General features: G+C 38.5%; 2 protein-coding genes across 3 annotated transcripts; both read right to left on the reverse strand.

The window, feature by feature from the left end:
* Positions 1 to 2,248: 2,248 nt before the first annotated feature.
* znf292a (zinc finger protein 292a) lies at positions 2,249 to 11,092 on the reverse strand. The gene is made up of 8 exons (XM_033987970.2): positions 10,920 to 11,092; positions 9,917 to 10,071; positions 9,763 to 9,841; positions 9,539 to 9,674; positions 9,028 to 9,230; positions 8,788 to 8,924; positions 8,485 to 8,626; positions 2,249 to 8,407 (listed from the first exon to the last, which is right to left on the reverse strand). The coding sequence occupies exons 1-8, from the start codon at positions 11,067 to 11,069 to the stop codon at positions 2,654 to 2,656; spliced, it is 6,756 nt and encodes a 2,251-aa protein (XP_033843861.1). The 5' UTR covers positions 11,070 to 11,092; the 3' UTR covers positions 2,249 to 2,653.
* Positions 11,093 to 11,933: 841 nt separating this feature from the next.
* On the reverse strand, positions 11,934 to 12,877 carry LOC117390273 (glycoprotein hormones alpha chain-like). Of its 2 annotated transcripts, none has more exons than XM_055231057.1 (4): positions 12,801 to 12,877; positions 12,621 to 12,720; positions 12,358 to 12,539; positions 11,934 to 12,234 (listed from the first exon to the last, which is right to left on the reverse strand). In XM_055231057.1, the coding sequence occupies exons 1-4, from the start codon at positions 12,801 to 12,803 to the stop codon at positions 12,160 to 12,162; spliced, it is 360 nt and encodes a 119-aa protein (XP_055087032.1). In that variant the 5' UTR covers positions 12,804 to 12,877; the 3' UTR covers positions 11,934 to 12,159. The 2 variants fall into 2 exon arrangements, with proteins under 2 accessions (XP_055087032.1, XP_033843868.2); XM_033987977.2 differs by having other exon boundaries at positions 12,358 to 12,542.
* Between the last annotated feature and the right edge of the window lie 739 nt (positions 12,878 to 13,616).

Below are 13,616 nucleotides of genomic sequence, written 5' to 3' on the forward strand. Positions count from 1 at the left end.
CTTTATTTGTTTATGCAATGTGAACAGTTTCTTCATCGTTAAATATACCTTGATAAACATACATTCTTACTGTAGGCAGGGCCACCTCTCCACAGATCTGACTTTAGCCTGATGACGTCACTTGTTTCATGCTATTCTGTGTAACACTGTTGGAGGCAAAGCAGGAACATCTCCATGGAGACAAGTAGGTGGCACATATCTGTAATAATTGTTATAATGATTCATGCATGTTTGTGTAGTCCTGCATTCTCCTGCATATACGGCTCTCAATGCTGCAACTTTGGGCCACTGGCTCTATCTGCTCGAGGAAGAGGATGAAGGCTGGATCAAAGCAGACTTTGGCTATGGGAGTCTGCAATAACAAGCCAGTCATCAGGGCCACCCGGAGGATCTTTGAAGTAAGAATTTTCCTCCACCACTGACCTAACTCTGCAACACATATAATGCTGATCCAAATAATTCATCATTTTCTTTCCAGATTTAGTAACCCTATCTGCAAGGGAAGAAGTATCCACAGTAATCTCCATCACCAAAATCAGTTAAACCATGAAATATATGTGAAAAATTATTTCAAATCCATCCAATTAATTTTCCACTTTTAGAATTTCTAGGACAAGTTTACAGTTTGCTATTATAATAATGTAAGTACTTTTTGGTTTAAACATAAAAGCATTGTTGTGAGCCAAAGTAAATTCTTGGTAAAAGGTTGGGAACCGCTGGTTTTGAAACTTTAGCTAATGTAGTATTGCCAAATTCTGTCCACTTTGAACAATGTCTAACATGTTGAAGGTTAGACAACAGACATGCATATTGTGATATATTCAATCAGAGTAGAGCGCTGCTGTCGCCTTCGATACTTGTCTAAATTGTACAATCCCAACAGTAGAAAATGGTATACTTGCGCCATCTAGTGAGTAATATGACCAATGGCATGCATTTAAGGTTGACGTTTGAGGGGAAACCATGTGAGAAACCAGCAAATGAGGCGTTCAAGACTATCGTTTAAATCTGGTTAAAATTCGTATATCTAATGCAATACCATGAAGGTAAACTGAATGAATAAAACGTAAATTTGGTTGTAAATCTTAATTGTCTTTGTTTTTCAAGGTAACAACATTAGTTGGGTCGTGTTGTGCATTCTGGACTGAGGCTGGTGCCCCCTGCTGGATGTCTCCTGGATAGATTTGTGGAGGTCAGTGAAATCGTCATCAGCTTACCCAAAAGTGGATTTTTTTTTTTATTATCAGGTCTATTTCACGTCTCGTGTTATATCCCATTATGCATTCTTTAGGTTTTTTAAACTACTTGTGAATGTAGGTATAGTTTTCAAGGATTCCACCTGTTTGAGTAGGAGGAGAGAAATTTAAATGAAGATAAATAGAAGTTTGAAGCCAAATAGTAAAATAGTGCACCATGTAATTTTTTATTTTCCAAACATGGGCTAAAATATAAGCTTGTTTTCACTTTGAATATTTTTTGTTTTTGTTTTTTTGCTCTGATTTTTTTTTTTTTTTTTTTTGAAGAAACATGCATCTTTAGTGTGAGTGGGCTTGCATTTCCACAAACTATTACCTGTCCTGGAGGAAAGTGTTATTCCTTTTATGTTTCGCATAAAACTCATCTATCATCATGGAGAATCTTGGAGTATGAAGTATGATTTTAGCTTTGTATTTCCATTGGAATCATGTGCACATCTATTCTTTATTCTGCTCTTCCTCAAAAGGGCAAAGTAGAAGAATTTATATGCATATATTATATGCATTATATGCACTTACCATCTTACCACTATACAGAATGTTTTAGACTTTTTGAGTGTTAGCTATGATAAAGCTATTTGAGTATGCAGCAGAATAATACTACAGCTCATGGATTTATGAGTCTAAACGTGTTTAATTACATTTATGCTAGCATTATTTTAAACTTGTAAATTGTCTATAAAAATATTTCAGACATCATTATGTCTGTGTATCTATAATATAATAAAATCTGAGTACAGCCAACTGTCTTTTACTGTTTGATCTTTCTTGAATGAAACTGACATTTTATTTTATATATTAACAAGCTAGAACTTGATCCTATAGTTATCTTTTATTGGTGCAGAATAAGTCAAAAATATTTACTCTTACCATTAAATTGTACATCTTTTAGGTAATAGATTTAAAAGAATTTAAATGCAAAAACATGCAAAATGATAGTAGTATGCTTTTGAAAATTACTCATACAATTCTGAAATCAACTGACCAATTTTACAGTGAGTTAAAAAAGACAGTGACATTTTATTGAACACTTTGTGGAAGACGTGTAAATATTACAGATCGGTCTACTAGTGTTGAGAATTAATGAAATAAATACAAACAAAAGTCAAATCCCATAGGGATGTATAAAACATACTTGTCTTAAAAATCTCCATTTAGCAAAAAAGAAAAGAAAATCGTTTTATTCTAAGCATAAATACAAAGTGATCTAAGTCTATGCCCTATAGAGATTACCTGGTTATTTTAGCTAAGATACATACATAAAACAATTTCAACACATCTTAAGTACAAAGAAGGCCATTTTGTTGTTAATTATGAGAATGAGAGCAAATCTTAAACATCGATTCTGCAGCATACATCTGAAGTCCTGAGAGAAATTGTATTGTAGGCCTTTTTTCTTATGACCAACTAGAGATCAACTTCTTAATAACAACCAAGGGCTTCATTTCTTGTAGCTGCTTTAACAATACATCTGCACTGTTTGAAAATGTGTTATCCAGAACGATTTTTACATTGTTTACTAACTTAAGTTTTACTGGATTTCTGAAGTCAACTAAGATGTTGCAGTCTTTTCCTCGATGAGCTAATTTATATTTCATTTTCAATTTGATGGCAGATTTGTGTTTTTGTGTTGGTTGTCTTTTAGAAGGAATATCACAGTTAGATCCATCATTTAATTTGCGTTTGGAAGCTTGAGCTGTGTCTGAGGTTTTCAAGAACTTAAGAAATGTGCCCTCAAGTCCGGGCTGTAAGCGTTCTCTCCAATTGTGTACAGTAGTGCGATTTCTTAGTGTTCGCATCCTCTGTGGAAACATTGGCATTGTTTGCGATGTTTTTTTGGGACGTCCTCTTTTAACTTTGGTCCCAGTGGAAGATGGAATTTCAGCAAGATTATCTTTTACGTTTGCATCCTCTTGGCTTTGACTGTCCATACACTCAACTGGCTTCTCTTCAAAGTGATTTTCTCCATTTTTATGATCAGACTCTTCAGATGAACCTGACGGACCTTCGCATTTGATCGTGTCTTTAGGTAATGTACGAATGTATTTTCTGCAGAAGATGAGCTGTCCCCGATGTTCTTCAATCGTTTTTTCTGCAAGACCATGGAGTGTGTAATGTCTGTGAATATCTCTTTCAGCTCGCGTTGTAGCGTCACAACCTACTATCATGCATGGATACTGCACAACAAAATTCTTGATGCACATGGCTGATGCTTCTTCTTTTGATTTCAAGTTCATGTTTTCAAAACTTGTCCACTGTACAGGTAACTTCCCCTCCTTGCTTTTAACGATGTTTTTTGTCTTTGCTTTTGATGTTTTTTCCACATTCTCCTTTTCATTACACGATGCAGGGATCAATCCCACTGACTTGGTCCTTCGCCCATCATTAATTTTAGGGTCATACACAAAGTCATGCTTTTTAATCAGGTGGCGGAGCAGATTTGATTTTGTACTGTACACACGGTCACATCCTTCATACTCACACTTGAATGTTATATCCACTGAACCGCTTTCAGAGATTGCAATTTCTTTGTGAAAATTCTTGATGTGCTCTATATATCCTTCCACTGAATCAAAGGGGAGAGCACACTCGGGACGGTCACAGTTGAATGTTCCAATATTCATGCTTGCCATCATGGATGTTGCTTTATCACGGCTAAACTTGTGGAGTAAAAGATAATGTTGCACTAATGTTGTTATTCCTTCAAAAACCCTGGAACAGTTCTTAACTTGGCACCTTACTTCAGTCTCTTTCTCAATACTGTCTGTATAATTGTCAGCCTCCCCTTCAGCTTCAGTGTTACATAGATTCAAAGACTCCTGATGCATAGCCCTGTAGTGGAGTATTAAATTTTGCTGGATGGTAAATGCAGCAGTGCATCCCTCATGAACACAGCGATATGGTCTGTATGGGCTGTACACATCAAGTTCATACATTTTAGGTCCCAACTTCTTCTGCACAGTTTCCTTTTTAGAAGTTTCACAATTGTTCTGTATATTTTTTGAGCTGCTTGGTTTCTCTGGAGAGCTATACCCAGCATTAGTTATATTCTCTTTTATGTTGTAAAGTGACCAGTCTGACTGCCTCTTCTTTTCTTTTGTCCCACCTGGACTCTTCATTGTGCTCACTGTGGATTCACTATCAGGAGTTGTTATAACTGCAGTTTCGGGCTCATCAAGAGGGACAATTGGAACAGTCAAATCATTGAAATAATTTGGAGGTGACGGTAGCTGAGTAACAGTTGATGCCTCAGGTGCTACTTTCCTCCCATCTCTTTGTCCAGTAAATATGTCTGCAGCAGGTTCTTCATCTGTTGCAGATCCAATAGCAATGTCCAACAGCTCTGGTTTAACAGCTATTACTGCATTGTTGGGTGTTATTTTTTGACTGGTACTAATACTTGGAGTACTGCAGCTAATAGCACCATCATTCTTGTTAAGTTTGAATGCCCGTCTATTTCGTGCACTTATCTTTAACCTCTGCATTTCTTCGCGAGAGAGCCGATGGACTTTTTCATAATGAATTCTCAAACCAGTTGTTCGGGTAAAGGTTTTGTTGCAGATCTGACATGGATATGGGGACAATTTGGATGGTGTTCTTTTTAATTCTTCAATCATCTCTTGAGTATAATCATGCATTTTAGATAAATGTTTAAACAAAGCCTCCTTTGTCATAAATGCATATTCACACTCTTCCTGGTCACATTTAAATGGTTTCAACCTCTTCTCTAGTGATTTGCCCTGAGTTTTTCTAGTGTGAGAGGTTGGATCTCCAAGTACTGTTTGTTCAAGGTTAAAATTAGTTCCCGTTTTCTGTTGCACAGACTCAGTTTTATGGAAGGAATTTGAAAGTTCAATTAAGTTTTCTTGGTTTCTAGAATATTCGGTGCCGTATGTGTTGAGCGGTTCTTGTTTTAGTGTCATAGGGGACAAAGTGGCAAAGTTACATGATTCCTGTGAGAAATTCCCATTTGACATACTGCACACCACTCCGTTTGTGTCAGGGACAAGAGGATCATTGAGAAAATCCAGAAAAGATGTTGGAAGGTCTGCTGTAAGGTCTATCTCATCTAAGGGCCTGCACTCAGAATGTTTAGATAGGTGACAGCCAAGAGACTTGGTGCTTGTGAACTCTCTAAAACATCTCTTACATATGACTTTTCCATCTTTAAAGATGGCTGGCAACTTGCTTCTTTTACTCCAGTCATTGGATTTTTCTTGGTCATCTGGGCCTTTGTTGTTTTCATCTGAGGTCTCACAGTCATCGTCAGGGCACTCATCATCTGTGTGGTGGCTGCTCTTTGGACTCATTCCATCTACAGAATTTTCTAACTGTTCACATAGAGGATGTGAAGACTTGTCTGTTTTCTCCACTTCTGGTTGTATAGTTTTGTCAGCATTTGGACTTGTGGGTTTTGCAGGCACATCGCCAGAGGAGCTCTGAGTAAGACAAGAGTTTGGAGTGTGTGAAGTTTGATAACTTCCATCATTTAGAGTGTCAGCTGTTGAAATACTGTTCTCGTTCATCTCTGTGCTGCTTTTCCCAACATCTCCACTTGTTCCACTAACACTGCTTTCAGGGCACACAAGCCCATACTGATGTGCTCCATTGTGCATTTGCCCCCCATTGTCTAGCATTAAAGAACTGGACAAATACTGTGACATCAAACTGGAATCACAAGGGCTGTGTGATACAGTGCTGTCTTGCACTGTTGCAGCTGAATCCTTTTCAGATGTTGTTGGATAAAGGTCCTGCTGCCAATGAGAGTAGCTGCGGGTGGGGTAGTCACCCAGGTTTATAGGGTCTGAGTAGCAGTTATTCATAGGAGGTGAAGACCAAGGCTGAGACATATTTTGCTGCATTCCAGTGTGGCTACCCCAGGACGGGTATAAAGATGGGTTTACCATTGGAGTGATAGGCACTGGCTCCATGGAGTTTGAATAACACTGGTTAAATGATGAGGAGCAGCCTGGATGGTAATCTCCATGTTGCATTTCGGGTTTGGTGCATTGTAATCCTGACTGTGTAACCGACCTTTTTCCCAATGGACTATGATTTGGTGAAAGTGATGGGACCGGGGCCTTTTTAGATGCAATTTTAGCTACTTTGTTATATTTTTTAGCTAGTTTCCAGTCCTCAAATATTTCTGGGTGCTGTTTCTTGACATGTCGAGAAAGACTTTTGTTTGTGCTGTATGACCTCCCACAGTCACTAAATGGGCAACTGTACAAGTTTTCATCACTGTTACTTGGATGAGTACTGGGAACATAATCTTGAAGGGAATATGGAACTTCAGTTTTGATTTGATCTAAAGCGATTGTTTGAGGGATTGTTTTGTCGAATTCATTATTTAACATTTCCCCTTGTTGGACATCCATGGTATTTACTGCTCCAGGATATGGCGGTGGTAAATTCCCACCTTCTGCAGCTCTGTAATCAGCCTGGTGGATCTCAGGCACAGCGTTTAGTTCAGGTGAGACTGGAGTGGGATTTGTTAGAGGAGTGTTACACTTATCTGGTTCTGTGCCTTCGGTCTCTGCCATACGATTTAGCATGCTTTCAATAGAATGCTTTACTTTAACTGGTTCTTTTACAAAGTCGGGTGTGGTGCAAGGAGTTGTGCTGGCTTGAGTCTGGTCAGTAGGGGTGTTTGAGTTGCTTTTTTCTGGGTAACCTCTGGCCAATAGTGTATCTTCTTTTTCCTGTTTGCAGCTATTTGACTGTTGAGTCTTTGAAGAGGTTTCAGTTGTAACATTTGCTGGAGCATATGGATTGTGCACCTGTTGATGAGACAAGAACTGTTCCTGTGAATAGAATATTCTTCCACAGTTGTCTGTAGAGCATGTATAAGTTAGATAATGCTGTGCTTCGTGGTCATACAAAAGATAGGCTTCGCTAAAGATTTGCCCACAGTTGGGGAACATGCACTTGGCTTTGAATTCAGGATGGACTTTTCTATGCATTAGGAGTTCAGAATTTGAATTAAAAGTGGCCTTGCAATCTAACTGTATGCAGATGTATGGTCTGGTGCCACAATGTATCTGCAAGTGATCATTTAAATGCTGGACATTGACAAATTGTCGCCTGCAATATTGACACACTACTTTCTGCTTTTGTATCTCTAAAAAGCGCATGGCTTCTTCATCATCTTTGTGAGAGCGAACATGAGCCATGAGGTTTCGGAAAAATTTAAATGCTTTGGCACAATTTGTAACAGGGCAGAAACAGTCTTGGCTAGGGTCAGCTGGAGCTTGTTCTAAATTAACAGCTTTGTTTTCCAACTGACTCTCCAGCTCAGGTTTGATTAAGTTATTGGTGGTATTTTGTAAAGGTGACTGATGTGGATTGGCTGACTTTCTTGAGGCTTTCATTGCTGCAAGTCTCTCTTTGCAAGACTGCTTTACATGAGATGCTACATGTGGCTCCAACACTTCCTTACTTTCATAACTAGTAGCGCAAATGGGACATAAAAACATACCATCTTTAAAATGCTTTTGAGCGTGGCGGACTATTCGGTGCCCTAAGAATTCCTTATCGCACAGAACACAATACTGCATGTAGGCCCGCCAGTTTCTGAAACGAGCTGACACAAAACCTTGTTCTCTCAGCTTTTTAGCCTCTCTATTTTTCTCTTTTTCATCAGCTATTTCATTAAGTTCATTAGTAGTAGTTAACATAAAATCCTCCAGGTCTTTGTATTCAGGGTGCTTTCCATGTCCACCTTCTACTTCCTGCTCATCAGTATCATTCAGAGTATCAATAGACGATACTATAGCTGCCTCATCACCCATCAACACTAAACAGTTGCGTTTTAATGTTTTCCAGTCCCAGAATTCTGGATCAAAAGGCCACTGAGTCTTCAAGGCCAACAGTAACTCACAGCGTAAAGAATTGGGCATTGGATGACCTTCGTCCTCCTCAGGTTTTTTATCTGGCTCATTATATGATGTCTCCACAGCATAATATGTGTCCACTGTAGGATGAATCAGGAACTCGGTGAGCTGGCATGCACGTTTAACCTCCAGATCATTGGGCAAAAGGCATGATATGGTTTTGCAGATGGTAGATTTGCTTTCTTTGTGGTCACTAGATGACATTTTCAGGGCTTGAATGCACATTTCTACGCACACTGGCAGTCCCACCTCTCCAATCTGTAATCAAATATACAATAAATGCCAGGTACTGTACACAATCACATAGACCTATATACAGTAAATGTCTAACTTACTTCACTTTGGATGACTTTGATAAGAAATAGAATGTGACAGACACTTCTACATAGAAGAGCCATGTCTTTACAGCGACTGAGAAATCCATCAGCAGAAGATTCACGACGAATTAGTAGTTTACTCCATAAAAGTGTAAGTTCCCTGTAGAAAATAATAAAAAATATATGTTTAATGTTATGTAAAAAAGAATGTTTGAGTTTAGTATTAGTATTTTTTGCTTTCTCTTGAGTTAGACAGCAGTTATAACTGACACATTTTTTTTTTTGTTCTATTTTGTAAGAAAAATGTTTAGGACATCTTACCAGGCACAATAAACATCCCCCTGGAGAAGTTGCCGCTTCAGAAAAGCTGAGCATATGCTCAAAGCTCCATTCTCATCTCCTTCTGACTCCAAGTTGCAGATCATCTCTAGAGCCTCTTTACAGTCTATTGATGCTATCTGTGTAATTAGAAACACACAACAAAACAATGTTTTACACGGTGGCTAAAAAGACTTGAGGTTATGTTGAGTTTATTACTATCCAAGAATATCAATATTTGACCTCATCCATCAGCTGCTCCTGGTTCTTTGTCACGCAGATGCACAGAAGGTAACTCTGTTTGAAGTTCCCCTTCCCTTCAAATCCAGGATATTCTGAGCAAGTCTTTGCCAAAGCAGCAGCTTTATCAACACTGTCCATTTTGATAAGGTGTTTTATTCGCATTATCAGAAGCTTTGGACCTTCAAACTCCAGATATTTGTGAACTAAAAGAAGAATGCAAGGTGTGAGAATGTAACAAAAATAAAATAGCCAGTTAATTTATTTGTCATTAATTGCTTTGATCTGTCTCAAGAAATGTAATACAATTTTTAGAATTATCTAAAAATTTCAAATGCAGAGCAAGGATGTTGATATCATTGTCACTGATAATGTCAGAAGCTAAAGGCCAATGCACTGATATGCAGAAAAAACAAATAGCTTCTGGTATTTTACGTTAATTACAAAACACAAGATATAATAAAAATCTTTCCTGATAAACAAAACTACTAGACCAAAATGAGCAGAAGCAAACCTTTGTCAGTTTGTGAAGTTTCATTGGCTAATATGCTGCAGAGAGTAGTGTTGGACCAAACACCTTCTTGCTGTGCTAAAACAGCCAGTAGGCTGAGTTGAGAGCTTCCACTTTCTTGTAAAAGGTTGTGTGCCATCTGAAAAATATTTTATGTTAGACTTTCAGTTATGTAGAACCAAAACATGGCTGCATAGCATTATATTGCTAGTAATCATGGTACTAACTTTGATGGAGGACTGGAACTCCTCCCATAAGGCACCAGGGACATGCTGGGGCAGAAGGAGCAGCAGCTCCACACAACTCCTGAGGACACAAAACATGTAAATTTGTGAGAATTGTGTGACAAACAAATACAAACATGAGAAAAGATGTACTCACTGTGCTAATTTTTCAAGTAGGAGAGGTACATTTTCACATTCGGGAGAAAGATTGGAGACGGCCTTAGCAAAGTTGAGGATGGCCGTAGTGTAGACCTGTAGCTGAGGCAATGGATCCTCATCTGTTTGCCAGCGGCTAGCATGTTCCACGAGAACCTGTACAAAATGAACCCCGCGAGACAATTAAACTATTATTCATGATAATGAACAGGGCTGCAGACGTTGATGGCGTCTGATAAACTATCCTTATACTATAATAAGTAAAGTCGTCTGCTAAATTATAATTTGAAAGGCCAACCGAGTATTGAAGACACACCACTTCATGAACTGAGCGTGCGACTCACACAAAAAACGGCAGGAATGTGTAATGGAGTCAGAAACCAGTTTCACTCTATACACGTATAGCCACCACAAACGAATATAACATTACTAAACAATCCAGGCTAACTATATCCCTAGTCTATATGGCATTTGTAGTTTGCCAAATTAGCAAAATGCCTGGGCCAGCATCTGGAAAACATCATTCATTTCTGCAGCAAAGTAGCCAAGAAGCAAAGTCGTCAAGGCACAGTGCTACGATCTTTACAAAGTACTTTCAAACTATGCATGCTATATCTGCGTTATAACATGTATTTAGTGCACACAGAAAATGCACACATCGCTGCTGTCCATTTTCAAATAGAACTGCACGAACAGGACAGAGGCACACCGCATACCAGTTAGCAGCATTGATCAGATTTTAGCTTTTAGCCTTAAAAATACCGCCAGAGCACACGCGGTGCACACACAGGAGTTTGGAAAATACAAGACTGTGAAAGACGTGCAGCCTGTACGAAGGCCACAAATAAGGCATTTAAGACAATTAGAATTTGAAATACCAGCCAATTAGCTGTGTTGCTAACGCCTTAGCTACATTGTTATAGCAGACGTTGACGCGCATCCTCGGCCAGGAAGCCAGAGGGTCTGTGGGCTGCACGGGATGAGGAGCGCTAATGTGAGCTAACCTGGCAGAACTCCTGGCAGAAACGCAGCGTGGCTTCCAGTGGAGAATCTGGACTCTGTTTTAGAGCAGTGGTCAAACCCTCAAACCGTTCTCGAAGCTCCTGAAACGCTATTCTTGTATTATATTCCTTCTCAGTCTCCCCCTCCGCCATCTTCACAACAATCACGACCGCGTACGCACAGATGTTACGCTGCCAGAGCTGCACACGCACGCGCACGTAAGGGGGGAGGGTAACCCTGGCCTGCCATCGTGGGGTCTGTCTGACTGGACATAAATCTATATCCCCCTATCTGTCCAATTCATGGTTATGTCTATGACTCTAATAGCACACCTCTTGGACAGATGCACTAAATGTACAAGCGGTCTATGTTTTCATGGGTTTCAGGAAAATTATTCCTTCCTGACTGAATGGATTTTGTGAATAACCTTTCCCCTATAGGACTATCTAGTTAGGCCTATTACTATAACCAAGGACCTTTGCCATGCAACATCCCTAAAATCAGGAAGGGATCATTTGCCTGAAATCCATGAATCTGTGGAGCAAGTAAAATTCATTTACTGATTTTGTGGAATGTGAATGGGATTGCTGTAATGGGCGTGCATTTAGGCATTGGTAGATTTTTGTTTTAAACATAACAGTCAATACACAAATTACAAGTAATTAGGCCTGCTGACGACAAGAGTGTGACATCATGGCATTTGATAGTCTAAACTGACATACAGAATAAGAATTTGCAGTGTTATGTGATATATATAGGTCTAATTGCAGAAAAAATGAAAACATTTGCGATATCAGCCTATAATATATGAACCCTTACTGTTGTACCCTGCTTGTTTTTTAATTGTTAATATGCAAGATTCAATCTATAGGGACTGGTATTGTTGGTTAAGCTTTGCATGCCCATGGTAAATAGACGAATATACTGCTGAATGTTATACAGAAAACAACTACCTAGGCTTTCCAGTCAAACAAAAAAGATATTCACAAAGATATAGTCACATTCACAAAACATTTCGGTCTGGGAGAATTTTAATAAGTTTGAACAGACTTATAATGACTACACATCATTAATACAAACATTGACAATCACACAAATAAATCACAGGCTGCCAATATAAAATCCAATACAACAAATCTTCTACAGCAGTTGATAGGCTATGAGACAAGAAACACCTTTTTTTACTTATAAGCAAAATATGCAGGCAACGGCCATTAGAAGGAGGTGCGCATGTGTACTGTGTTAAACTTTATGAAAATAGCAAGTGCTGCAGTGGCACTCTGTATGGTTCCTTACTGGAATGCCCCTGACCTCTGTCTGTAATACAAAAATACAAAAAAAAAAAAAAAGTATAAATGGAAGCATAAACACACAGCATGGTATTATAGTTGTTTATCTTTAATGCAAGGGAATATAAAACTGTATAACAAAAACCATTACCTCATAACTGTGCTTTGCAACACAACATTTTGCCTCAGATGTGATGTTCTTGGGGTTTGCCATAGTTTTCATTGCCCTCAAAGGTGTTGGGTATGCTCTGGAGAAGCAGCAACCCATACACTGATAGACTGGACGCTCCCTGGAGAAAAGACCATTCTTCTTCAGAGAGCATTCTTCACATCCTGCTAGAAAAGTTTGAATTAGAATTTAGATTGCCAAACAACACATTTAAAACTTAAATTGGACAATAATATTTACTGTACCATCACTGTAGGTGTAGGTGTCCACTAAGTAGAGAAACAAAGTCAGCAAAAGAACCGGTATCCCTCTGGATTTTACAGAGCCCATTGTTGCCAGAATCACCTAGTGAAATAAAACAAGATCCAAATGTCCAATTCAGCTCTAAAAGAAGAATATAAATGACAGAGTGGAGGATGCATTACCATGATGGGAGACAGCACTGCAAATGAAATCTACGACTTCATTCCTGCTTTTATAGTAACATATGCCAATGGTCACTTCCTGGATAAAGTAAAGCCTACCTACCTTATCAATGATCTCTCTGACTCATTGACCACTTTGCTGCATCCCTGTAATCTTCTAAAAGCACAAAGTGATAGAAATTAAGGTTGGAAAGTCAAAACATACCCCACCATCGTTCCATCCTGACTATGAATGCACTCTGTCTAATCCCTGGGCTTTTGTTACTTGGTAACTCAGGGTTATTTGTCATGTCACAGTAAACATGGGCAGGTCATTGGTTATGATGAACAACACAATGTTTTTATTTCTCAGAGATTACTGCAAAAGCATTACCTTCTTTATTTGCATTAAAGGCCAACATAACTTTTTAGAAAAAAATAAATATAAAATCATGTTGTTGTTTTTTTTTATTTTTGATGTTTTATTGTACTGAAGAATGTGGTAAAAAACAAAACAAAAAAAAAAAAAAACAAACATGTGAAAAACTGACTCTTACTTGGCCTGCTTGTTCCTTTGGCTATAATTTACCACAATATGGCATAAAACTTCTGAACAAGACCTATGGTTTTAGCTTCTATTTCCAAAGAGTCATGTCCCACCTCAAGACAGTTACATGGTCTTTCTATAACAAATATAAACACACCATTTGCATAGCTTTTTTGAGGTGCATATAAAGTTGCTCACAATGTTGCTTACAAAGAAATACTGATGATAGCTGGTTATGTTTTTGAGTCATATTCACTCAGCTCTTTCCAGTTTCATGTGCATTAGAACAA

The sequence above is a fragment of the Periophthalmus magnuspinnatus genome, chromosome 22 (genome assembly GCF_009829125.3).
Source record: "Periophthalmus magnuspinnatus isolate fPerMag1 chromosome 22, fPerMag1.2.pri, whole genome shotgun sequence".
In the NCBI taxonomy this organism is placed as follows: Eukaryota; Metazoa; Chordata; class Actinopteri; order Gobiiformes; family Gobiidae; genus Periophthalmus; species Periophthalmus magnuspinnatus.

Bases quoted from the DNA above. Each gene is read 5' to 3' on its own strand.
- znf292a (XM_033987970.2), bottom strand. From the start codon at position 11,069: ATGGCGGAGGGGGAGACTGAGAAGGAATATAATACAAGAATAGCGTTT. The intron at 10,072-10,919 runs GTTAGCTCACAT...CATTTTGTACAG, and splicing joins TCTGCCAGGAGTTCTGCCAG to GTTCTCGTGGAACATGCTAG. The intron at 9,675-9,762 runs GTTAGTACCATG...AATATTTTTCAG, and splicing joins AGTTCCAGTCCTCCATCAAA to ATGGCACACAACCTTTTACA.
- LOC117390273 (XM_033987977.2), bottom strand. The intron at 12,543-12,620 runs GTACAGTAAATA...AAACTTTTCTAG, and splicing joins CACCTACACCTACAGTGATG to CAGGATGTGAAGAATGCTCT. The intron at 12,235-12,357 runs GTAATGGTTTTT...TTTGTATTACAG, and splicing joins TTGCAAAGCACAGTTATGAG to ACAGAGGTCAGGGGCATTCC.